This window comes from Pseudovirgaria hyperparasitica, assembly GCF_010093815.1.
Source record: "Pseudovirgaria hyperparasitica strain CBS 121739 unplaced genomic scaffold EJ05scaffold_10, whole genome shotgun sequence".
NCBI classification, from domain to species: Eukaryota; Fungi; Ascomycota; class Dothideomycetes; order Acrospermales; family Acrospermaceae; genus Pseudovirgaria; species Pseudovirgaria hyperparasitica.
The window spans coordinates 944,907-967,509 of record NW_022985558.1 but is presented as its reverse complement, the minus strand read 5'-3'; the positions used below and the strand labels follow the sequence as shown (position 1 = coordinate 967,509).

General features: G+C 52.1%; 9 protein-coding genes across 9 annotated transcripts; 6 read left to right on the top strand and 3 right to left on the bottom strand.

Moving 5' to 3' along the window:
• The first annotated feature begins 123 nt into the window (after nt 1-123).
• EJ05DRAFT_466410 (ribosomal protein L36e) lies at nt 124-849 on the top strand. Its single transcript, XM_033742807.1, has 4 exons — nt 124-238; nt 327-427; nt 580-661; nt 747-849. Exons 1-4 carry the CDS (start codon nt 182-184, stop codon nt 825-827), a joined length of 321 nt encoding a protein of 106 aa, XP_033599544.1. The 5' UTR covers nt 124-181; the 3' UTR covers nt 828-849.
• Nucleotides 802-3,111, bottom strand: EJ05DRAFT_511834 (uncharacterized protein). Its single transcript, XM_033748269.1, has 2 exons — nt 2,588-3,111; nt 802-2,537 (listed from the first exon to the last, which is right to left on the bottom strand). The coding sequence occupies exons 1-2, from the start codon at nt 2,722-2,724 to the stop codon at nt 1,145-1,147; spliced, it is 1,530 nt and encodes a 509-aa protein (XP_033599543.1). The 5' UTR covers nt 2,725-3,111; the 3' UTR covers nt 802-1,144.
• A 193-nt stretch (nt 3,112-3,304) lies between these two features.
• On the top strand, nt 3,305-4,661 carry EJ05DRAFT_511833 (putative thioredoxin; the record flags this gene model as incomplete). Its single annotated transcript, XM_033748268.1, has 3 exons — nt 3,305-3,387; nt 3,432-3,584; nt 3,637-4,661. 3 exons carry the CDS (start codon nt 3,305-3,307, stop codon nt 4,436-4,438), a joined length of 1,038 nt encoding a protein of 345 aa, XP_033599542.1. The 3' UTR covers nt 4,439-4,661.
• Nucleotides 4,662-5,633: 972 nt separating this feature from the next.
• Nucleotides 5,634-6,622, bottom strand: EJ05DRAFT_477316 (uncharacterized protein). Its single transcript, XM_033744227.1, has 2 exons — nt 6,567-6,622; nt 5,634-6,471 (listed from the first exon to the last, which is right to left on the bottom strand). Exon 2 carries the CDS (start codon nt 6,299-6,301, stop codon nt 5,852-5,854), a length of 450 nt encoding a protein of 149 aa, XP_033599541.1. The 5' UTR covers nt 6,302-6,471; nt 6,567-6,622; the 3' UTR covers nt 5,634-5,851.
• Nucleotides 6,623-12,674: 6,052 nt separating this feature from the next.
• EJ05DRAFT_477314 (uncharacterized protein) lies at nt 12,675-13,065 on the top strand. Its single transcript, XM_033744226.1, has one exon. It carries the CDS (start codon nt 12,797-12,799, stop codon nt 12,977-12,979), a length of 183 nt encoding a protein of 60 aa, XP_033599540.1. The 5' UTR covers nt 12,675-12,796; the 3' UTR covers nt 12,980-13,065.
• Nucleotides 13,066-13,931: 866 nt separating this feature from the next.
• Nucleotides 13,932-14,447, bottom strand: EJ05DRAFT_477313 (uncharacterized protein). The gene has a single exon (XM_033744225.1). The coding sequence runs from the start codon at nt 14,381-14,383 to the stop codon at nt 14,138-14,140; it is 246 nt and encodes an 81-aa protein (XP_033599539.1). The 5' UTR covers nt 14,384-14,447; the 3' UTR covers nt 13,932-14,137.
• A 518-nt stretch (nt 14,448-14,965) lies between these two features.
• Nucleotides 14,966-15,564, top strand: EJ05DRAFT_477312 (uncharacterized protein). The gene has a single exon (XM_033744224.1). The coding sequence runs from the start codon at nt 14,995-14,997 to the stop codon at nt 15,211-15,213; it is 219 nt and encodes a 72-aa protein (XP_033599538.1). The 5' UTR covers nt 14,966-14,994; the 3' UTR covers nt 15,214-15,564.
• EJ05DRAFT_55398 (uncharacterized protein) lies at nt 15,422-17,778 on the top strand. Its single transcript, XM_033749746.1, has 4 exons — nt 15,422-15,612; nt 15,680-16,266; nt 16,493-16,979; nt 17,034-17,778. The coding sequence occupies exons 2-4, from the start codon at nt 15,696-15,698 to the stop codon at nt 17,695-17,697; spliced, it is 1,722 nt and encodes a 573-aa protein (XP_033599537.1). The 5' UTR covers nt 15,422-15,612; nt 15,680-15,695; the 3' UTR covers nt 17,698-17,778.
• A 1,429-nt stretch (nt 17,779-19,207) lies between these two features.
• EJ05DRAFT_466402 (uncharacterized protein) lies at nt 19,208-22,453 on the top strand (the record flags this gene model as incomplete). The annotated part of the gene is made up of 3 exons (XM_033742806.1): nt 19,208-19,331; nt 19,536-19,681; nt 19,853-22,453. Coding segments are annotated over 3 exons (2,871 nt in total), but the record flags the coding sequence as incomplete, so codon positions are not given.
• Between the last annotated feature and the right edge of the window lie 150 nt (nt 22,454-22,603).

Sequence of the window (22,603 nt, the reverse complement as noted above, 5' to 3'; positions counted from 1 at the left end):
CATGCTTGTTCGTGGAGTCAGAAACACCCTTACATAAGCAAGACATGGACGAAAACCAACGTGATTGGCTCGCCTAGTCAGAGCCTGCGCACATTTTCCAGCTACCACTTTTGCTCGCACCCGACCTCACTTCTCGACCGACACCACGACGCCCCCATACCAGGCAATACTAACCACCACGATGCCGCAGGAAGTCAAGCAGAAGTCTGGCTTGGCCGTCGGCCTCAACTCTGGACACGTACGTCTTCCAAGTCCTTCTTCTCCTGTCTTCGTCGCCCTCGCCAGCAGGAATAAGAGAGAGCTAACGTCCCGGTCGCCAACTACAGAAAGTCACCCCTCGCACCCCAGCACCCAAGATCTCGACTCGCAAGGGAAGATTGAGCAAGAGGACTGCGTTTGTCCGGGAAATCGTCCGTGAGGTCTCTGGGTATGTCACGCACACATCTTTCTGGAACGGAACTATCTATGGGCATGGATTTGAGGGAAGAGGTGGACAACCTGAGGCACTATCTGTGGTGGATTAGAGAGAGAGAGAAGATTTCAGAGAATTGCTGGCTAACTCGATCGCCTCTGTCACAGTCTCGCACCCTACGAACGCCGTGTTATCGAACTGCTCCGCAACTCAAAGGATAAGCGTGCGCGCAAGCTGGCTAAGAAGAGAGTACGTCTCACATCACTCCCTTGAACAAATCCCAACGCATCATTCGTCATGCAAGAGAGAAATACCCTACTAACACCATTAACAGCTCGGCACTTTCGGCCGCGCCAAGAAGAAGGTTGACGAGATGACCAAGATCATTGCCGAGTCGAGGAGAGCGGGTCACTAGATGCATACATATGACAACGGGGGTTTTACAATGTGTGTTAACTTGGACGGAGCAAAAATCGGTCTGCTTTACAACAAGCGTGGAGCAACCTCTCTCTCTGTAGCCTCTTTCTATGGGTCGTTCTGATCGGAACCGGGATGCATATATGGGAGCACTCAAATGAAAAACTACAAGATCAATTTAGCATTCACCTCTATGCAGTGTTTGTGACGGATGCTTAACGGCTCGACATCGCCAATCCAAAGAATGTAGTAGAAGCTAAAGTACGCTGTCAATGCCGCTTATGCTCTATTCAAATATCGACAATCGGGACCTGTTCACTTCTTCTTGAACAGTCCTTTGTTCAGCATTGCCTTCAGCTTAGACTCTTTATCCCCATCAGTCATCTTTCCCTTGCCCTTGCTGGAAGATGCCAGTGATGATCCTCCTCCAGGATTCTGCTCAGGAACTGGAGTAGCGATCGTTTCCACCTTCAGGACCTGTGCCTTTTCCCTCCATTCCTGCTTCAGGCTCGGAGGTCTCCTAGCAGGTATGGGCACGCTATCATCCCAGGTGCAGGTGATTAGAACACGGCCATGGAAACCCAGGTCTGACACCAGTTTCTGCGTGCCTTCCTTCAACACCGCCAGTCCCCCCTTCGGTGACGTGTAGCGCAACAAGAAAGGTTGGTCTCCATGCTCGAGCATTGATCTCACGAGGTCGAAGAGTTCTTTCGTGGTGTCCTGTCGTGTAAAGTGAACTTCGACCTGGGTTTGATCGGGCACTCGGATGCGAATCTTGACCTCTGTGACAGCTGCCAGTTTCTCAGCTTTCGCTTTATCGGCCGCTTCTATCTCCTTGTCCGATGGGAGCCGCTTGTTACGACTTAGATCTTGTAGTTGTGTCTGATAGCGTCTCGCCTGATCAACGGAAAGATCGTAGTCGTTGGAGTTGTGCGGCTGGGATGCGGCCTGTGGTGTGGATGTACTTGGGGGAGAGAAGATTACTACGGGGCGATCGCCGGGACCGGTAGTAGGCTGGACAGGTGTTGCATTTGCTTCCGTTTGCTTCTGTAAATCTTGAGGAGATGTCGATACAACGTCTTCCATTGGTGTTGGCAGGTTATCCTCAGCTGGTACTTCTTTCGTGTCCACAACACTTGCCACATCCTTGGGGGAAGACTTTTCGATCACAGTGCCAAGATGGGTGGTCGTTGGAGGATCGTTCGCTTCCGTAGCAAGATTGTCGCTCGTCTTGAAGAATTGCGATATCTCCGACATGGCTTCCTCTAATGGCTTCCCACTATTACGGTAGCTGAGTCTTAGAAGCACGCTTCCGCTGAGACCCAGCTGTGCGAGAGTCTGCTGCAATTCTGTGAAGCTTGATCTTTCTCTTCCCATCACATTCAGCACAGGTGCCTCGTAGTTCAGTCGCCCAGCCCCGGAGGTAGAGCCGTCATTCATGTCTGTGGCGGCTCGTTGTGTGAAGTTGTACGCCCCGCGAGGGTTTCTTGGTGCTGGGGAGCTTTCGAACACTCTGAGAATCTGCCATAGGGAGGTATTACTTGGGAATTTTTGCGTGAGACGAGCATTGTCTTCCGATGCGGGGAGCTGTAGAGCGACCGAGACGACCGTAGGGGAGCGAGACTGCTGTATGAGATCAAGTTTTGCGCCTTGCGGTAATCCAGACAGTCTAATCGTGAGCGAGAGATCTATTTGCTTTTGGTTGAACCTTGGAAATGCGGTCAGCTCAGGACAAAGCGGACGCCGAAGTCGACTGACTTTAAGGTAAATTGGTCTCCAGGCACGCCAAGTTTCTTACAAGCCTCATCTCTTACATCGGTCAAGTATGTTTGCGGTTGCGTCTTGACCGTAGCCCTCCTGGCAGAAGGGTCTACCACTACGACATGAGATGCCATACTGTGACTACACTTTGCAGACCTGAAGCTATGGCTGCAGTGTATAGCAGTCTCCGTCGGAATCTTCCGCGGGTACAGTCCTTATGATGAGCGTCTAGTGTTTCTCGGGCCAGTCCAAAACTTGAATATGCCACGAACGTATAGGTCAAGGCAGCAAGTAAGTGAAGTTCTTTTGCTTTCAACGTCAAGCTGGGCTGTGCCATGCGCATACGCATGCTCAGAGTTGGTGTCAGACCGGATAACGAAGCCGAAGGAAGACTTAGGAAGGTGGCGAAGTCATATTGGGATGAGTAATTGTCTAAGAAGCTTGTTGGAGAAATGTCCATATAGATACAACTGGCGAGGTGTCGTCTATGAAGCGCGACCTCTCAAGAAACTGTGAAGTTCGCGCGGCCGACAAATGCATGCGCTTTTGCTAAAACAGCTCTAATCATCCCACTACCCCACTTCAGTCGAAGGCGACAAACAAGCCTCAAGCCTCAGTTCTTCACTTCGTGATAGACTCTGGAGTTCTGGACTTGCTTAATTCGACAGCGCATCCGATAGAACCTTCTTGCGACTCTTTTCAAACCCGGTCATCATGGCGAAACCAGTCGAAATCAGCTCTGGACGCCAGTTCAGCTCTCTACTGGACAGCTCCCGCGTTGTAGTGGTAGACTGTGAGTCTTTCTCTGATGGTCAATCGCCAACATAGAGTCTAACAGCAGTTTGGTCTATGCCGATTGGTGTGGTCCATGCAAGAACGTTGCTCCTGTGTACGAGCAACTTGCTGCACAGCTCTCACGACCGAAGATTGTCACATTCGCAAAAGTCAATGTCGACAACCAGACTGGCATTGCCGAGACATATGAGATAACAGCGTAGGCACATATTCTTTCCTCACAAGCGCAGAGACTAACAATATCCTCCTAGGATGCCTACCTTCCTCGTCTTCAAGAAGGGTGTGGAGGTCTCAAGAGTGAGGGGTGCCGACCCCAAGGCTCTACAGGATACCATAAAGAAGATCGCGGCCGAGGCCGACTCAGACTCGAGCGGCGGCTTTGGAGGAGAAAGCAGTGGCACTGGCAACGGAGGCACCTGGCGCGGTGCTGAACTGGCTCGCGGCTACAGCGATGTTACGGAGCACGTCGACACAAAAGGACTAGACTTGTTGAATCGCGACAGTGACTTTGGAGAAGCCCGAGTCCTCTTCGATCTAGGCAAACCTTCGGCGCTGGACCTCGATGGCGCAAAGGGCAAAGGCAAGGCCACCGATACCCAGAAGAAGACTGACTGGGTGGAGAGCGATACGGACGAGCAGCTCATGCTGTACATCCCCTTCAACATGACCATGAAGATACACACCATACAGATCACATCCCGTCCGCCACGAGTGCCCGAAGGTGAAGATGAGGATGACGAGCTGCCAATGCGGCCCAAGACTGTCAGAATCTACTCGAATCGCGCGCACAATCTCGGCTTCGACGAGGCCGACGACATCACACCGACTCAAGAGATTGAGCTGAAACAACAGGACTGGAACGAAGAGACTGGCACCGCCCGTCTGGAGCTGAGATTTGTCAAGTTCCAGAATGTCACCTCGCTTGTCGTGTTCATTGTCGACGGCGATGGCGAGAGTGAGAGGGTGCGTCTAGATAGGATCCGCATAATCGGAGAGACCGGTGAGAAGCGAGAGATGGGCAAGCTTGAGAAGCAGGGTGATGATGATAGTTGAAGGCTGGAGAGGCAGGATGATGAGGATAGTTGAGGGAGCGAACGTTCATGTACGTCCTGTCCTGCATGGCGAGGGAGTCGAACTTGGGAATTTGAACACTTCATACCAGTCACAGCCACAGCGTTGGACAGGCTGATGCTCCTGTACTCTTCCACATAGATAAAAGGTATGTAGTAGAATTTAGGCACAATATCTGCCGGGATCACCAAGGCCCAATCAACCGTACGAAGTTTTCATGTCGCGACTGAAGTATTCACGAATCATCTATCGCATTTCAAACGACTGCACAAGATTACAACAGACACGATGCATCCATCTCCAAGGCCGCCGCCAAAGCCGCAGAAAATAAATGCTTTACGCTTCGCCGAGACCAGAGGCGACTCAGATGCACACGTCATAACTAAATCTCGCAAGGAGGGGGGAGGTATGTATGTATGTTCAACCATTATTCCAACGCCAGCGACACTCGAAAAACAGTCCACCAGCGTAAAGTGTAAATATGGTAAATTTTGCAATATGTTTCATCTGGGGCGCAGCAGACACTTGGTATTCATCACCGAACGAAGAAAAATTCGTAGATGAGCAAGCAACACGGAGAATCATAGCTGCGCCGACCGCACAAAGAGGAAAAGTGGTTTGTTGCGCGGTGCGAAAAGTTTATATAGCTCGGGGCTGGGAGTATCACGTGATGTGATTGGTCTAGGATGGGTTGGGGTTAGCGTGAGCGCTTTGGCCTCTTTTTTTTTTCTTTGTTGGAATGTCAGTGTGGGTTTGAAGGGTTTTCTTCTTCTTCTTCTTCTTCTTTTGACATGGCCGATGATGAACGTTTTAAAACATATGATAGGAAGAGTATGACCTGGCTTTTTCGGCTGGGCTTGATTCCAAATTGTTGTATTTTCTGAGGCTTGTCTGGGTATTGGGAGGGAGGTGGGATGATTTGCGCCCAGTGGCTCAGTGCGACTGGGAAGAGATTCGGAATCAACTTGCGAAGAGGAGAGGACTTTTTGAGAAGGAAGGGTAGACCGTTCCTTGTTGGCTGTTTATGCTGTGTCTTGTTGCATATGGATAGAGTTTGACTGGCTTGTTTACCATGCTGGTTCATCTTGGGCGCAGCGGTATCTCTGAGAATGAATCCCAACCACCACCACCACGGAATGCATGAAGCTCAATACAATCTGAAGCAATACACATCCCCCACAAACCTCGGACACTCTTGATAAAGTCTCTTCATCGTAGTACAAGTCCCCCTCCCCAGCCCACGATCTGCCTGTAGCATGTGTGTGGCCTGCCTGCCCGCCTCGACGCGGCAGATATTAAACTTCGTCCATACATGGCGTCTATCGTTTGAGCCTGTATTGGGTGGAAATGCTAAATACCCGCCCGTCTCTGTCTTCAGGATACACTCCACCTACCTCATTGAATGGCGCTCGTGTAGATGCTGCAGAGCTGCCGATGTAGCTGCCGTGAATGACATTTGACATATGACAGCGAGGACTTCCGCGGTCGTGTGGTGTCGCGGGTGCGTGCTTGGTTGGCGTCAAAAGCAGGCAGTCTGTCCAGGAGGATACCGTGAGGCGACGACAGATCAATGCTGTAAACACCTGGTCTCTGCATTCCAATATCCAGAGTCGAGCAGACGGAGATCCCCCGGCCGGGGACAGCGAGCAGCAACACGGACGGAACAACATGATGATGAGAAAACATGCAAATCATCCATACCGTACACATGACGCCAGAATACGGTTCCTTCCCTCCATCCTTTCCCTTTCTTTCAGAGAACCAGAAAAAACTCGGTGTCGTCTCGCACAGGGCAATTGCGGTCGCACAGGGCAGACGGACGGGGGGCCCAGGGAGGACCTCCATCAATGCCGTGCATCTCCACCGGAAACCGCGGGAACATCTGTATCTATACCATGATATGTGTATGAGTATATAGTAATCGTCATCAGCAAGCCCCGAGCTTTTATTTTGGTCCACGACTCGAAGAAGGGTAGGTCTGACAGCGGATGTTGCCGTCGACGACATTTCGATTGCTTTGTTCGAATTTAGAGTTTATAATTATGTCTTTGTACAAAAGAAAATCTGGGACACATTCGGTGAGAGCGAGGGAGGACCTAATTAGACCTACCTGTGATTGGGCTGGAATATGTCCGTAAGTCTCTGATTTTTTTTAAACTCTGCCTGTTCTAGGTTTACTGTATACTACTGTATATGTACAGAAAAACAATGGGACATACACGTTGCGGCGCAGTTCTTTCGGCAGTGCAAAACCGGCCAATGAGAAAATGCTCCTCCCTTCCTGGCTGGCATTTCCAACCCTACTAATTACTCTGCCCTGAAGTTTAATGATTGCCCTATCCATTTATTCCATGAGGACGCGTGACCAGGGTGATGCCTGCCCTGCCCTGCCCTGCCCTAATTATTCCAACGTATTCAACGTATTCTTCTAGCCCATTCCTATTCCAACGACCATGAATGACTAGGACCAGGACCAGGACCATAACCCATGACCCATGACCCTGGCGCAAGGCAAGGCAGGGCAAGCGCGACAAGGATACACCATCTCCGAAAAGCAAGCACGACCCTGATAGAAGACAATCACGTCAAAGCAGCGGTGGCCCTTTCCGCCGGCGGCGGGAGGAAGGAATGGGATGGATGGGGCGGCAACTCCCACCGAGCGCAACCGTTCAGTCATGGAAGAGCACTCCATCCGAGGAAAAAGCAAAGGCAGATGGTAGAAGCACGCTCCTCCTCCTCCAGTATTATGCTACTGTATGTAGAACTGTATGCTATGCTATATGCTATGCTATATGCTCGGCTGTTGGACTGACTGTGTGTTGCAGTGGGTCGTCTCTCCACCGTTGAGCACGGTAGTTTGCTGTGGGCGTGTAATATCGTCTCTTTGTCTAATTAATCAACTTATCCCCATGGCTGGCTTTTCGTTCTCGGTTTCTTACTTCCTCTGCAGGAAAAGGGAAACGAAAGAGAGAGAGAGAAAAAAAAATTAATTCCCATCAATCATGGCAAGAAAAGGGTTCTTGGCGGATCCCACACAATCGCATTGGCCGAGTGCAGGACAGTGCATGTAGTGTAGTGTAGTGTAGTGTATGACCGTTTTGTAGTGTCGTTTTTTTTTTCCTTTGTACAGTAGGTGGATTTCCTCTTCCAGCAAAGCAGCAGTAATAAGGACCGTTCAGGGAACTAGGCTTGTTCCTGTTAATATGGGCTTCCGGCTTCCATGAGGCTGGCGCTGGCGCTGGCTGCTTGGCATGGTCAGTTCTATCTACTTTAGCCCCTCTTCCCTGCCCGGATATGGGATGAGATTTGGCCCTGCGCCGCCTGATACAAGTAAAATAAAGAACTAACTGAAAACAACGACTGACGTCCTGGGGGCCACCTGGGCCAATCCTGCCAGCACTAACTAAGCAACTAGCTAACGTTTTGGAAACTCGGAAGGGTTTTTCTACTGCAGTAGGCGGAATCTAGAACGGACGGGCTTCGAGTAGCAATCGAGCAGCATCGAGCAGCAATCGAGCAAAGAATCGGAGATGCATGAGATGATGGTGATAGTGTCGAAGTCTCGACGCTCTCAGAAGCCGTGGTAAACTTCACTAATTACTCGGAGATATATACTACGAAACGTAGTAGAATGTCGGCGGCCGGCCAGACATGGCATGAATCGATGGGATGGAAGGAATGGATTTAACCGTTAGCTAACCCTCTTCTCCATCCATCCATCCATCCATCCATCCATCCATCCATCCATCGGGTCGTCTGGACCAACGCCATCCATCCCCGAGTCAAGCGGATATACGCCATATTATTCCGGGGGAAAGAGAGGGAACGGCAGAGGCACGAGCGAAGCAAGTGAAGACAAACGGATTTGCTTGGTAATTAATTAGTGGTAGAATGTAGTATGTTGGTGGGTTGGTTGGTATACGGGCGGATCTGGGCACACGCCCCAGGAAGGTTTCTGCGTCGACGAAGATCACCACCACAACATAAGGTTCTTGGGTCCGTCTTGTCGTGTCTTTGACGTATGTGTGTAGGTATCTTCGGCAGATTTGTTTCGTGTGTCTGTCTAGACTACGTATCCCACCCACACAAACAGAAAAGACAAGGCAAAGGCAAGAGAAAATCTGGCTTGCTTTGATAATGATGATGATGATGATGATGATGGTGATGATGATGAACAACGCCGGCGAGACTCCCCCGCCGTTTCTGGAAAGGAAGTGGTGCTTCCTTTGTTCCCCGGGGCGCCGCGTGCTAGATAGTGGTCGCTTTTGTTGCCATGCTCCAGCTTCATGGCACCATTGCTCCGTGGCTTCGGCAGGAATTGGGGTCCTCTTTTTGTTTTCCAGGGCGTTCAAGGCTTTCAAGGCTTCGAGCCAATAGAGAGGGCGTGGTCTAGTCCTGTTTGAGCGATTCTGGAGGAGAACCCACGCGTCCGGCCGTCTGATTGATTGATGATTCTGGGAGGGAGAGGGGGGGAGGGGGGGTCCACGTACTGCTGGGACTGCTGAGACTGCTGAGACTACTGGGTACAGACAAGCGTATACAACAAGCCGTTATCGACGACGAAAAAGCGGGTAGAAAAGCATCAAGCCAGGGTCCAGGAGTAGAGTCGTGGGTTTTTTTGATACGATACATACATGATACATGCAAACATGCTACATGATACATGATACAACAACATCTTACAATCAATCCTCACATGCAGAAAGCTACTACTGTACGTGACTCGGCAGACCGACATCCAGCAAACGAATCTAGGAGAACAGCTAGATACCACACTCCTCCTGAGGTTCGCATAAATAACTAATCGGCAGATAGGAAAAACGAAGCCAAAAAAAACAGCCGATCCATCGAAGTGTTCGTTGTTTCGTACTGTACCTGCGTCGTTCCTGCATTAGATCGACGACGACGACGACCCTACCTACGTAGTACGTACGACCAAAAACCGGACCCTCGACTCTGCATCGATTAGATTAAAAAATTCAGCGGAATATGTCGGTTCGAGCAGCACACCGCACCCAATCGAAATAAAAGGGAACTAGGATTTATGCTATGCGGAATTGCGATTGGTTATTAGGTAGTTAGGGTCTCTCTACTTAGTACTGACTGGTAACTAAATAACTATTCGCCGAAGAGCCGACGACTTGGGTCTGAACTGACTGACTGACCGACTGACCGACCGACCGACCGACCGACTGGCTGCGTTAGAGAGAGGGTAGAGGTAAGGCCGGGGGGAGGGGGCAAAGAGATGGGAAGAGTGAATATTCCGTCAGTCCTTCTCGAAAGCCAAGGCCTAGATAAGGGCGGTGGTCGTGGTGGTCGTCCGTCGTGGAGTCGTCGTTCTCGCACGCCTAATTAATTACTACAAATATGCACAGATGCACACATGCACACATGCACATACACCTCGCTTGCACAACTTGCAGCGGGTGCAAGTGGCCGAGAGGACGCTATGCCGGAAGGGGAATGCACAATTTCCAGGTCACTACCTACCAACCACTACGGTAGGGGTGTGAACTATCTGTCTCTCCTTGCAGTGGTGTGTTTGTGCTTGTGCTTGTGTGTGTGTGTGTGTGTGTGTGGTGGCGCAACTCAAAATAGAGTCGAGTCGCGAGTCTCACGGTGCCTGGCTGGCTGGCTTTCTGGCTGCATGACGGCACGTGAAGGTTTTTTCTCTTCAGAGGTGTATGTATGTATGTGTGTATATGTGTCCCGCCATAAGCGAGTGGTAAAACCCCATCCATAACTGGCACCTAGCCAAAGCACGTCTCGAACGTGAATCAAGACAACAAAGTTTAGATCCACGGAGCCCAAGTCAGTCAGTCAGTCAGTCAGTCAGTCAGACAGTCAGTTCAGTCCTGACAAGCCGACGACAGGATGGATCACCACAGAGCCGAACCGAACAAACGCAAGCCAAACCAACCCGTCCAGTTCAATTGGCAAAAATCGGACGAATAAGTGAGAATTTAGCTAGAAACGTTAAAATATAATAATGGTTAAGGGTAGTAATAATCCTGAATCCTGACTGTGCGACTGTGGCTTTTGTGGCCCTTGGCTTGGCTTGCCTGACTTGACTTGTCTGGCTTGGTTTGTCTGACTTGACTTGACTCTTGTTCCCGTGCGAGCGTGTGCGAGGAGGGAGGACGGGCGGGAGAGGAAGGCACTGTTCCTGTTCCTGAGCGGCAGCCTGAGCCTGTGCCTGTGCCTGGGCCCTACTTACTTACTAGCTAGATGTGCCTGAGCCTGAGCCTGAACCTGCGCCGCCACCCACTCACGATCACGATCACACTACACCACTAACCTTTCTACCTTTTTACTTTTTCGGCGGTTCACACACGCAAGGGTGCGTGACAAACCTACCCACGGCTGCATATCGATACGCAGATTACAGATAGCACCTTAGATACAATATCGATAAACGACGACCCTGCCCTGTCCTGCCCCTCACCTCACGCACATGTATGGATGTACGTATGTCTCAGTTGCCTCGCCCGGCCCAAAACGGAAAACTCGTTGGAATCCTTCGTCCTGACTGACTGACCTGACACCTAAGCTAAGCTAACATAAGCCTAACCGTTGCGCAGAAGACATGCCATGCCATCCCCTTCCATCCCAACGTATGGACGGTGGCTGCATATCGACATGCACAGTAAGCGCGGTTGAAACGCTCGCTTGCTTTCTTGGTTGGACTGGACTGGACTGAATGAGTGAGCGGGTAGGATTAGGGATTGGAATGGACTATGGAATGTATGGATGGATGTGGTGGATAGGATAGACTAGGATGCAGAAGCCAGCCAGCCCGCCCCGGCCGCGCACATGGAAGTAAAAGCTAGATGATTAGACATGACGGGATGGATGGATGGATAACAAGTAAGAGTACAATGGATGGATGGACGGATGTGTTCATGCCTGACGAACCTTGACGGCACACGCTTGCACGAACGAGTGGCTTTTGGTGTTGTCGCACCATTGAAGGAACGGGATGGTTAGTTAGTAGTTAATTAGTGTAGTCAGTACAGTAGTCAGTTAGTGTAGTCAGTACAGTAATAAGTTCGTATATCGCAGTCTGTATGTATCCAAGAGCCGGCATGATAGAAGAATCCTTCTAGAGTGCCCCGCTACTGCAGGACGTAGTCACGTCGTCGTCGTCGTCGTCGTCGGGTCGAAGAGGGGGTACCCATACCCATCCTACCAGTCGAAAGACGGACTTATCTGCAGGTACACAGTACACATAGTAGGTCGTTCGTAGATTAATGAAGACTTAGGTTGAGAGAGCACGGGCACGCTCGCTTGTACGCTAGGTGATTATATGATTATGTATACCGTGTAGTGTAGTGTAGGTAGTGTGTAGTAGTGTACTATGACCCTGCAACGTGCAGCAGCAGTAAAGAAAAGGCGAATTTTTCCCACATGACGATCCATCTGTATGTATTCTACCCACAGCGTTTTTTTCGATCGAGGAGAATTATCGAACAACCACGACATACGCATGGATGCATGGATGCATGCACGCACGCAGGCACAGGACTCCACGTGCTTGGCAGTCCTCAAACAATGACGAAATCATCAGTGTCTTTCTTTGATAATTTCGGCATGTTTCTTCATTCAGGGTAAAAAAGTTTCCTAGAGGGACGGGTTGTTGTTGTTGTAGCAGAGGGGTAATTACGGCACGGTGATATGGTCTGCTCTACTATGTACCTTAGGCGCGTGTAGGGAGTAAAAGAACAGATAGGATGTATGTATTATGCTGCTCTGCTAATCACTAGGTAAATTAATTAATCAGTAGCTAAGATAGATAGTAAGAGCACTGGTCTGAGCACTGAGCACTGGGCACTGAGCACTGAGCAGTTCTTTGGGCTGCCAAGTGAGACACAGACGCGGCGGGGCGGGAAGGTATCGAGTCTGACGTGGAGGATTGAGGAGTAGGAGTAGGAGGTTAGTAGTGTAGGTAGGTAGGTAGGTACGGTAGGTACGGTACCGGACATGGCAAAGGTCTGATCCTCTTCGGCGGGGGCGCGCTGGATAAGAGTGGTAGTGTGTTTGGTATCTCAAAGGAAAGCAAAGTCTACGTAGCGATTGGCGTTGTAGTGTATGTGTATGTGTATGTGTATGTGTGTGTGTGTGTGCACTGTACCGTACCGTGTGGATGGGATGGACAGACGGCCGGGCTACCATCTGACGTCGTCTAGCGTGCCACTCTCTCTCTCTCTCTCTCTCGCACAAAAAAAGAAAGACAGTCGGGTCGCTGAAGCCGTGAAGCGGGCGTGGTGTGATTGGGCCACGGCAGATGCAAGGTGTGGTGGGCAGCGAATGAATAGTCAGGTTCAGCAGCGATGGGATGGGATGGAACCGGTAAATGGGAACCAAGATGATCATGATGGTGATGGTGATGATGATGATGCAGCACAACAACGGTTTGCTGGGTCGGTCGGCGTAGGCGCTGGCTGGGCTGGAGTGGAAAGGGAAATGATGATAATAGATGGTATAATTGGGCTGCTAATAGGAGCTGGCCTGGCTATCAATTAGCTTGAAACGGGCTTGGCTTGGCTGTTCTGCACGACTGGAAATGGGGCTGTCAATGGGCTGTCAACGGGGCTAGAGTACCAGCCAGAACTATCAATTTAGCTGGGCTGGGCTGGCTTAGCTGGGTGTTTAGCTGGTCTAGCTGGTCTAGTTGGCTGCTAAGGTGCCTGAGTTAGCTGGGTTTAGCTGGGTAGGTGGTGGGCGGTAGCGAGTGGTGGCTAGCTAAAAGTAGTGCAACTGCTAGCTTGGCCAGTCAGTAATTAGTGCACAACAAACACACAAGCAAAAGAGAGTTTCACTAATTCATGACCATGACCGAGTTGTGCGGTGATGCCGGGACGTGTGTGGGCGTCGAGTAGGTAGTCAGTAGTCAGTTAGTGTCGACCGTTTCTGGACTTGTGCATGCATTATTGGTTGGACGGCTGTGCTGCTGGCTGTGATGGCTGTGCTGGAGTCGCTGAACTCGCTGGAGTCGCTGTAGCCCCGAATTGCTTTCATCTTTCATGCTGCTGCTCGCAATTTCACTGCTCGCTTTTAATTAGTGAAATTAGTGAATTGCTGGATTAGTGCACACGCCCTCCTCCTTGCGCCCACAATCCATGCACAACCATGCACAATCACCCACGACCATGCACAAGCCTGCACAAGCCTGCACAAGCCGGCACACCGTCAGCCAGTTGCACGCCCGCAATCTCACTCTCTTGTTGTCTCTCTCAATATCTCCCACACACCCTTACCATCACACTCTACCTCTCACTCCCATTCCACCACTTCATTACTCGTGCTTGTATTCTGTCCATGTCCATGTCTATGTCTATGTGTGCATGTGTGTGTGTGTGTGTCGATAAATAGTGCAGCGTGCATAATGCCGCGCGTCTTACTGCTTTTGCCCGCCCTGCAACCTCTCTCTTTCACTATTCTCTCTCTCTCTCTCTCTCTCTCTCTCTCTCTCTCTCTCTCTCTGCCATACCCATAGCCATGTCCTTCCAACACAACTGGCTGGCCTTGTCTTACCCTCTCTCATCATCCTTTCCCGCCCAATCTGTCCACTAACTCCTCTACACTCCGTCACAACCGTCACACCTTGCTTTGCACAACTTCCGCCATCCACACAAAACTCCACTCTAGCCTCCCCCACTAAATAGCCATCCTCTCACCGAGTCAGTCCTCGATTTCTGGTTGTGGGAGACTTCCGTGTGTGTGTGTGGGTGTGGGTGTGGGTGTGTCTGCGTGCCTATGTGTCTGTGTGTCTGTGCCTACGTCTGTGTCTGTGTCCATGTCTGTGCCTGTGTGTCTATCTGTCTCCTCTCTCTCTCTCTCCAACACGACGATCCTCTCCAGTCTGTGGTCCGGCTCCGGGAGCTTTTTAACTTTCAGGGTCCTTTCCGCTTTGGGGGGGGGATTCATAGAGGTGGATATTCCTTTCCTAGACCGTGTGTGTATGTGTATGTATGGTGTGTGCCGGCGGGCCTCTATAGTGTGGAGTAGCTGTGCCAGGGTGCAGTGCGAAGTCTACGTAGTCTGCATTAACTGCTGTGCGGGTGCGGTGTAGGGCGCGGTGCCCTGCTGTCCTGTCTGTCTATCCGTATCTTCTCAACTGATCTTCTCTTGTGTCCCTTCTTTGCTATTATCTCGCCGGCCTTGGTCTCGGGAATTATTGAGTGCACGAGGGGAATGGAAGGATGGGGGGAAGAGAGGGGGGGAGGGGGACATGCCAGTCTTCTCTTCCTCGAGCCACTCATCTGACCCTTCGTTTTGCTACCTACCACTACACACACATACACACACAGACACACAGACACACTCACATACATACATACAATTGCCACGCTCATAGTAATAGTAGAGCCGTCGGCTCGAAGGCGTTGACAGGCTTGAAAGCCAGGTACTCCGCGAGGGGGGGAGGAGGGATGCTGCGCCTTCTAATGGTCTTCCCGCCTGCCTGCTCACACACACTTCCTCATCCTTCCCCCCCCCTCCCCCCTCCCCCCCCTCCCTATCTACAGTAGTCCTAACCAATGCCGGGGCTTCACGCTGATGTGCCTGGTCATCTTTTCTTCTTCAAGTCTGCCCAGACGAGCCAGAAGAAGCCCGTCGATCAAGGCCGCGCTACTTATCCACTGCCCTTTTCCCGTACGCACACACACTCGCTCGGCCTCTTCGTTCTAGGGTTTATCAATCTGTCGTCTGCACCCAACCTGTTTCTTTATACAATCAACCTTTCTTTCCTTATTTGACTCTTTTGTTCCGGAACTTCATTACGATCTGCCTTTCACAAAAAGTAGTTCGTTTGACTCCAGCCCTTCCTTAGACAAAGCCCTTTCCTCCGTCCGTCCGTCCCTCCACACACACTATCAACGTCGAAGCCACCGTGGTCCACGCTCGATCTTTGCCATCTCGCCAGACAACAACATCAGCAACGACCTTGTTTTATCTTTAGTAGTACACAGCCCTCGAGTACATTCGAGCTGTTTCCCAGTCGCTCTCTCGACACGCCATTTTACTTGTCCAAATCTTGTATGCCTCACGCTGTACCATCCGTGTACCATTAATCAACCGACTACGCCAAACCACGACCATAAAAAAAACCAACCGATAAGAAATAAATAACTCCGGACAACACATTGTTCTTTTTGGTATGTGGATGGAAGTGTGTGCTTTCGGAGAGAGGATCAAGGCTGATTGATGATGGCAGTGTAGTAGTACTTTGACAGCTATCATGGACAACACCACTACCCAGCATCTTGGCCAGTCGGCCTTTTTTTACTATGACCCGAACCCAGGTCCGGAGAACAACAGACAACATGGACACTTCAAGCCACATCCTCATGCTATGCCGATGCCAACGTGTCAGCCAATGTCTTCAGAGACTCTCCCCATCTACAGTGCGCCAATGGGCTACTCTCGACCAGACTCGTCTTCTTCGCAGACTCCATATATTGCACACAACGGATACACCTCGCAATCAGTCCTGACTCCCATTGCTTCACCACAGCCAATGTACCACAAGCCAACCATACTGGTGCAGCAACAAGACTCACCATACCTGTATCCATTGGACACCGACTGCAGCGACATGCGCTTCTCTCCTTCCACTCCACCATTGTCGTCCTCTGGCAGCAGCATCAGCAGCCCGCCGTCCCTCTGCGAGTTTCTGCCCACTCCTGTCAACGGCCCGAGCTACCCAATTGACATTCTCGAGGGAATCAAGGAAGGATGTGAAGGAGAGGTCTTTTCAGAGATTCTCGGTGGAGAATTCAGCAGAGCCACTTCGCCCCCAATGACGCCAGGTAAGCAACATTTTTTTTTTTTAATTTTTTATTTTATACTTGCGTGGCGGAGCAGTCTTGAATGGACTGGCATGGAAAAGCGAACAACAGCCGATCTGCGAGTGTCGAGCATTGTTGTGCTGGACTCGAAATGTTGTGTGATATATATTGTGCTGTGCGGCACTGCCACACAAGCCAATAAAAACGAAGCCAGCAGCACGGAAAAGCTAACGTGGCTGCACCACAGTTTTTATTCAGGCCCCGGCTAGTCAGGCACCTTACCTCCTCAGCGCAACCTCCTGCCCCTCGCTCTCTCCATCTCCATCTCCTCATCCACGCACCTCTATCTCCCTCTCATCTGAGGCCGAGAGCAGTTTTTGCGATCCACGCAACCTCACCGTCACGCCTGTCAACAACGCCGTCGCCGCCGCCGATCTCCCTTCGCTGCCAACCATCTCCGCCGAAGACGAGGATCACAAGATCATCTTCCGCACCACCGACAACTTCACTTCTTCCATCGCCGACTCCACTGTGTCCTCGTCCGACTTCACTTTGTCTGGCCTGCCACAGTTTGAGCCTCTCTTCGAGCTCGACACCGAAGACGACTTTGCCAACTTCACTCCCTCAGAGAACATCCAGTTCCACGGTGCCAAGCGTCAGCGCACTGATCTCCTGACTTTCCCCGAAGAGGAGAGCGCTTTCGCCGACGAGTCATTTTCAGACTTTGAGGGAGAGTTTGTCGCCCACGGCCTTCCCACGCCTTGCGACACTGACACCTCCTTCTGCAGCGACTTTGACATTTCCGCCATGGTCACCAAGAAGTCCAAGAAGGCGCTGAAGAATGCCAAAGCCTCGGACACGGACTCTGACTCTGACTATGGACGCCCTGCAGGCAACCAGCAGCGCACACATTCCACGTCGTCTAACCAACAGCACTCGGAGCAGCCAGAGAACTCCAACGAGAACGGCACCCTCGGCTCTGAGGATGGTAGCATGCCTAACCCCACTCCCATCAGCCGCCGTGGTCGCAAGCAGTCGCTCACTGAAGATCCCTCCAAGACGTTCGTCTGCGATCTCTGCTCTCGTCGCTTCCGTCGCCAGGAACACCTCAAGCGCCACTACCGCTCCCTTCACACCCACGACAAGCCGTTCGAGTGTGGTGACTGTGGCAAGAAGTTCTCGCGCAGCGACAACCTGTCCCAGCACCAACGCACACACGGCACTGGCGCCATTGTGATGGGTGTTCTTGATGACTCCATGCTTCGTGGCACCAGCAGCGGTGGCATGGACGAGGCTTACGATAGCACCGGCACCGAGCATCTCGGTCACTTGCTATACAGTGCTACTGCCGCTGTCCACACTGACTCATCATCGAGTGGATTCTCAGACAACGACCATGAGCTGAGTCCTACCGGGGACAACAAGATGAAGAAGCGCAAGCGGGAAGACTAGACAAGTCGCGCTGTTTGCGGCGTTTTGACTTCTTTCCTTCCACTTTATCATGAGACATGACAAATACCCCCACCGCCTTCGCAGGCAATGTGGTCACATAATGCCAGGCGATCATCTGCGGTCGTCTTCTGATGTCGTTACGCCTGGGAAGCTAAAGGTAGATGGGAGCCAGGGAAATCACGAGCGTGGAAAAACCTTTTCTTCCCCGACATCAAAAGCCATTCCGATTCGCACCATACTCTTTGTTTCCAGCTCTCTCTATACTATTTAGACTGCTCAGGACTTGCTCTTTATATTTTTTTAGCGACTTGCACACTTTTTCTTTTTGACTGCTAGCGAAGCCTTTTTGTGTGAAGACTAGGCAATTGGGACATGGGGGTGTTTTTGACGTGGGGGGTCTTCCCTGCTGTTTAGCTGTACAATCTGGACAGTTTTTTTTTTCATGTCTAGTACTACTTTCTTCTTCATTCGTTTCCCTCTTGAACAATTTTCACAAATTGCACCCCCGACATAGCATTGTTGTAATCCTGCCGTTGATCGCAACCCGCGCAGACAAGCGTCTGTTCTCTCTACCCTTTGCTATCTTGTTTTAATATTCACACCATCCATCTTGGGACGGCCATCTACGGCCTGTTCAAATGTACGCTAGTGTGCAGGCACATGCAACGGCATTAGAGAAGGGCAAATGCCAAAGTTAAAGAAGAATTGACCAATTATCCGTTCAACATTGACACATCCTGTGCATGAGCCTGACTGTGCTATTAAAACACGAATGAAATCCACCAGTAATTACCGCCAGAATCTCCTCGCTAAGAAGATATGTCTAAATCCAATCCAAAGATCTGGAACCCGCCCGTAGCGTCAATCAGGCCTCCCCGACACTTGCGCCATAGATAGCCATTATCATTATCATTATCATTATCGTTTGTCCCCTAATTTAGCACGAACTAATGGATCGTGTTGTGTGTGTGTATGTGTGTGTGTGTGTGTGTGCTTGTAGCCTTTGGCGGGGTCAACTTAATTAACATATCAGCCTTAGGACGGAACGGGCCCACACACTTTACACTTTACACACAAACAACCTCGTTCTAGGCCATTCTCACACACACAGATTCTGTCCATGGTACCTCTAGAGTCCCAAGCACGCTTCTGATCAAAGAAGAAAGAAACACATATCGGCACCTCGCGAGGGGCACCAGCACCAGCACGGTCACGGTCACGGTCACGATCACGGTCATGGTCACGGTTCCGACTCTACGGACCCGGTTTCTTTGATAATCCTCCAAGATTGCTTGGATTTGCGCTATACAATTCTCCGGAAAGAGCTTGGGTGGAACTTTCGAGGAGCCCTCCCCCTCCCCCTCCCCTCCCCTCCTGTCCTCTCTCAGCAGGTTCACTTGGTGCATCCGAGTCATCATCTTGCATGTACGTACATGCAACATTCGTCCTGCATTGATATAAACTTACAGCACACCACACGCCGGGACATTAGTCTTTACCCCGGCAGGTAATGACGTCTACCAGTCTGCATGTCATCGCCCTGATCTCGGGCGGCAAAGACTCGTTCTTCTCTATCCTGCACGTGCTGGCGAACGGACACCATCTCGTCGCCTTGGCCAACCTACACCCCCCCGGTGTGGAGTCCGAACGTGGCCGCCCACGCACATCATCATCAGCAGCAGCAGCAGCAGCACTGCACGCGCGAACACATGATGGCCTGGCACATACCGGCCTTACAGGAACTGCTGCTGTAGATCGTTGTGCTGATCGTGCTGCTGACTTGGCGGGCGTTGATGCAAATGCTCGTGCCTCGACGACGCAGAGCTCGCTGGATGTAGAGCAGGATCTCGACAGCTTCATGTACCAGACTGTTGGTCACTCTATTATTCCGTTGTATGAGGATGCCCTTGGCATTCCCTTGTATCGCCATGCAATTAGTGGCAGCGCTGTCAACAGCAGCAGAGATTATGCACCTCCGTCATCAGTGCACCGGAGCACGATAGGCCTGAATGAATCGCCTCTAGCTTCCGTGTCAACATCAACATCAGGGTCGCCGTCTCACTCGGAGCATAAGCGCTCCTCGTCAACACAGCCAAACAACACTCCTGCAGAAGGAGATGAAGTCGTCGGCGAAAATGATACGCCCTCAGACGAGCCGGATGAGACGGAGTCCCTGATTCCCCTCCTCCAAACCATCATGGCCGCCCACCCCTCTGCAAACGCTATCTCGACTGGCGCCATCTTGAGCACATACCAGCGTACGCGCGTTGAATCTGTTGCCCTGCGCCTTGGCCTGGTTCCTCTCTCGTATCTGTGGCAGTACCCCTATCTTTTCCCCTATGCAGACGCGTCTCTGTTGCAAGACATGAGCATCGTCGGCCAAGACGCTCGCATCATCAAGGTTGCTTCGGGCGGTCTGGACGAGAGTGTCTTGTGGGCCAATGTAGCTGATAGCAAGGTGATACGTAGGCTTGAGCATGCTGTGAGACGGTTCGGTGGAGAGGGGGCGGTGCTGGGCGAGGGTGGGGAGTTTGAGACGTTGGCTCTTGATGGGCCCAGCGTGTTGTGGAAGAGGAGGATTGAGGTCGATGTTGGTGATGCCGTGGTTGGCGAGGGAGGGAGTGCGACGTTGCGGCTCAGGGGGGCCAAGACTGTCGAGAAAGAGCATGGTGTTGACACGCTTGAGGACTTGAGGATACCGCCGTTGCTTGACGATGAGTTTGCAGCTCTCTTGTCGCAGAGCAACACAGAAGCGCCCAGTTCAGACACGACCCATCGTGTCGATACTACGGCCTCTCAACAACAAAGAAGTTCACGATCGATATCATCACACACTACTAGCTCTCCTCGCACGCCAATCCCTCTCCTCCCATGGCGAATCTCCCAGGCCGGCACAACCATCTCCATCTCAAACATGACATCCCCTTCACTCTCCCCATCGCCCCAACTTCCCCCTATCCTCTCCAGACTCACCAGCATCCTCCACTACCTCCACCTTCTCCCAACACACGTCATACAGACCACAATCCTCCTCCGCGACATGTCCTCCTTTGCCGCCGTAAACACTCTCTACGGCGCCTTCTTCCCCGAGCCCCTCCCTCCGGCACGCATCACCCTCGCCGCAGGCCCCTTGCTCCCCGAAAATACCGACATTGCAATGTCGATGCTCATCGACGCCCGTAGTGCTCGTCATCTATACACGCCGTCCACCCTTGCAGTCCTGAACCGCACCCTCGCAGTCTTGCGCCCTGACACAGCGCTCGCACTCGCTCCCATACCCACACCACCTGCCGTTCCCGACGACGACAACGATGACAACGACCACCACCACCACCGTCCCACCGCCCCAAAACGCGGCCTCCACGTCCAAAGCCACAGCTACTGGGCCCCCGCAAACATCGGACCTTACTCCCAAGCCATCGCCCTCCCCCTGCCTTCCACCACCACCACCACCACGTCCACATCACAACCCCCCGAGCTCATCCACATAGCAGGCCAAATCGGCCTCGTGCCAGCAACCATGCATCTCGCCGACAACGCACACCTCCAGGCCGTACTCAGCCTACAGCACCTCTGGCGCATCGGCCGCGCAATGGGCGTAGGCACCTTCCTCGGCGGCGTCGCGGCCGTTGCAACTACAACAACAGCAGCAGAATCCGCAGAGAAGCATGCTGCAGCAGTCAGACACGCATGGCACACCATCCACACCTCCTCGTTCCATGCCCAGCACCCGCACATGCACGCTGACGCAAATAACTCCGAAGTCGAAGACGAAGACACAGACCCCAATTTCGACATCTGGCACGCCACCCACGGCGCTGATAAGTATACCACAACACCGACCCACCAGCAGAAGCATGATATCCGCCCCCTCCTACCTAACTGGCACACCATCCGCACATCACACTCAACACCCACCACATCCCCTCAAACAACACATACTACCCATCAGACCCCCCAACCACCACCACCGCGACCGCCGGTACTAGTCCCGCCGCTCTTCACAGTCCTCGTCTCCGCCCTTCCGCGCGGCGCCGCGTGCGAGTGGATTGCCACCGGGTTGGCGGGCGGGTGTGTCTCCATGACCACCATGACCACCACCACCGCCACCGCTGCCGCCACTGTCGCTACCCACGTCAACGGCGAAGAGGGTATTGATGACGGGGATGGAGATGGAGGTGGAGGTGGAGATGGGGATGGGCATGGCTATGAGGATGGAGATGGAGATGGGCATGGAGATGGGCATGGAGATGGGCATGGAGGTGGAGATGGAGATGGAGATGGGCATGGCTATGATGATGGTGTCGACGAGTCGTATATCGTCAAAGTTCAAGATACTGACGTGTGCGTACTCTGGATTCCGCTGCGTGGTCGTACGGGGGAGGGTCAGAAGGAGGGGCAGAAAGGGGGGCAGAAAGGGGGGCTGAAGGAGGAGCAGAAGATCGTGCAGTTTGTCAGGGGGTATATCCAGCAGCAGCAGCGGCGGCGGCGGTGGGGCGAAGCAGGCATGGCCATGGGTGAAGCAGGCATGGATGAAGCAGAGAGGAGCGATGAAAGCTTGGAAATGGACATGGACATGGGGATATGGACCGCCTGGCTAGCGGATACCTTTGAAGAAGAAGAAGAAGAAGAAGAAGAAGAGGGATACACAGGACGGGAGTGGGAGTGGATCGCGGAAACGGGAGCTTGTGTAGTGCCGTGTGAGCGGGTTTGGGGTGTTGATGGGGAGGAGTTGCGTGGGGTTGTTTGTGTGCGGGTGGGGGCGTGAGGATTGGGGGGGTTTGATTTGGGGAAACGAGGGTGAAAATGGGATTGGGGAAGGGGGAAGAAGAGAAGCGAGAGGAAGAGAAGGGGGATGGGGAAGAAGGGGGATGGGGAAGGAGGGGGAGGAAGAGAAGGGGGATGG

Bases quoted from the DNA above. Each gene is read 5' to 3' on its own strand.
- EJ05DRAFT_466410 (XM_033742807.1), top strand. From the start codon at position 182: ATGCCGCAGGAAGTCAAGCAGAAGTCTGGCTTGGCCGTCGGCCTCAAC. The intron at 239-326 runs GTACGTCTTCCA...CGCCAACTACAG, and splicing joins TCGGCCTCAACTCTGGACAC to AAAGTCACCCCTCGCACCCC. The intron at 428-579 runs GTATGTCACGCA...CCTCTGTCACAG, and splicing joins ATCGTCCGTGAGGTCTCTGG to TCTCGCACCCTACGAACGCC.
- EJ05DRAFT_511834 (XM_033748269.1), bottom strand. From the start codon at position 2,724: ATGGCATCTCATGTCGTAGTGGTAGACCCTTCTGCCAGGAGGGCTACG. The intron at 2,538-2,587 runs GTCAGTCGACTT...CGCATTTCCAAG, and splicing joins GGAGACCAATTTACCTTAAA to GTTCAACCAAAAGCAAATAG.
- EJ05DRAFT_477316 (XM_033744227.1), bottom strand. From the start codon at position 6,301: ATGGAGGTCCTCCCTGGGCCCCCCGTCCGTCTGCCCTGTGCGACCGCA.
- EJ05DRAFT_477314 (XM_033744226.1), top strand. From the start codon at position 12,797: ATGGAACCGGTAAATGGGAACCAAGATGATCATGATGGTGATGGTGAT.
- EJ05DRAFT_477313 (XM_033744225.1), bottom strand. From the start codon at position 14,383: ATGAATCCCCCCCCCAAAGCGGAAAGGACCCTGAAAGTTAAAAAGCTC.
- EJ05DRAFT_477312 (XM_033744224.1), top strand. From the start codon at position 14,995: ATGCCGGGGCTTCACGCTGATGTGCCTGGTCATCTTTTCTTCTTCAAG.
- EJ05DRAFT_55398 (XM_033749746.1), top strand. From the start codon at position 15,696: ATGGACAACACCACTACCCAGCATCTTGGCCAGTCGGCCTTTTTTTAC. The intron at 16,267-16,492 runs GTAAGCAACATT...GCTGCACCACAG, and splicing joins TTCGCCCCCAATGACGCCAG to TTTTTATTCAGGCCCCGGCT. The intron at 16,980-17,033 runs GTTTGTCGCCCA...CTCCTTCTGCAG, and splicing joins TTTTCAGACTTTGAGGGAGA to CGACTTTGACATTTCCGCCA.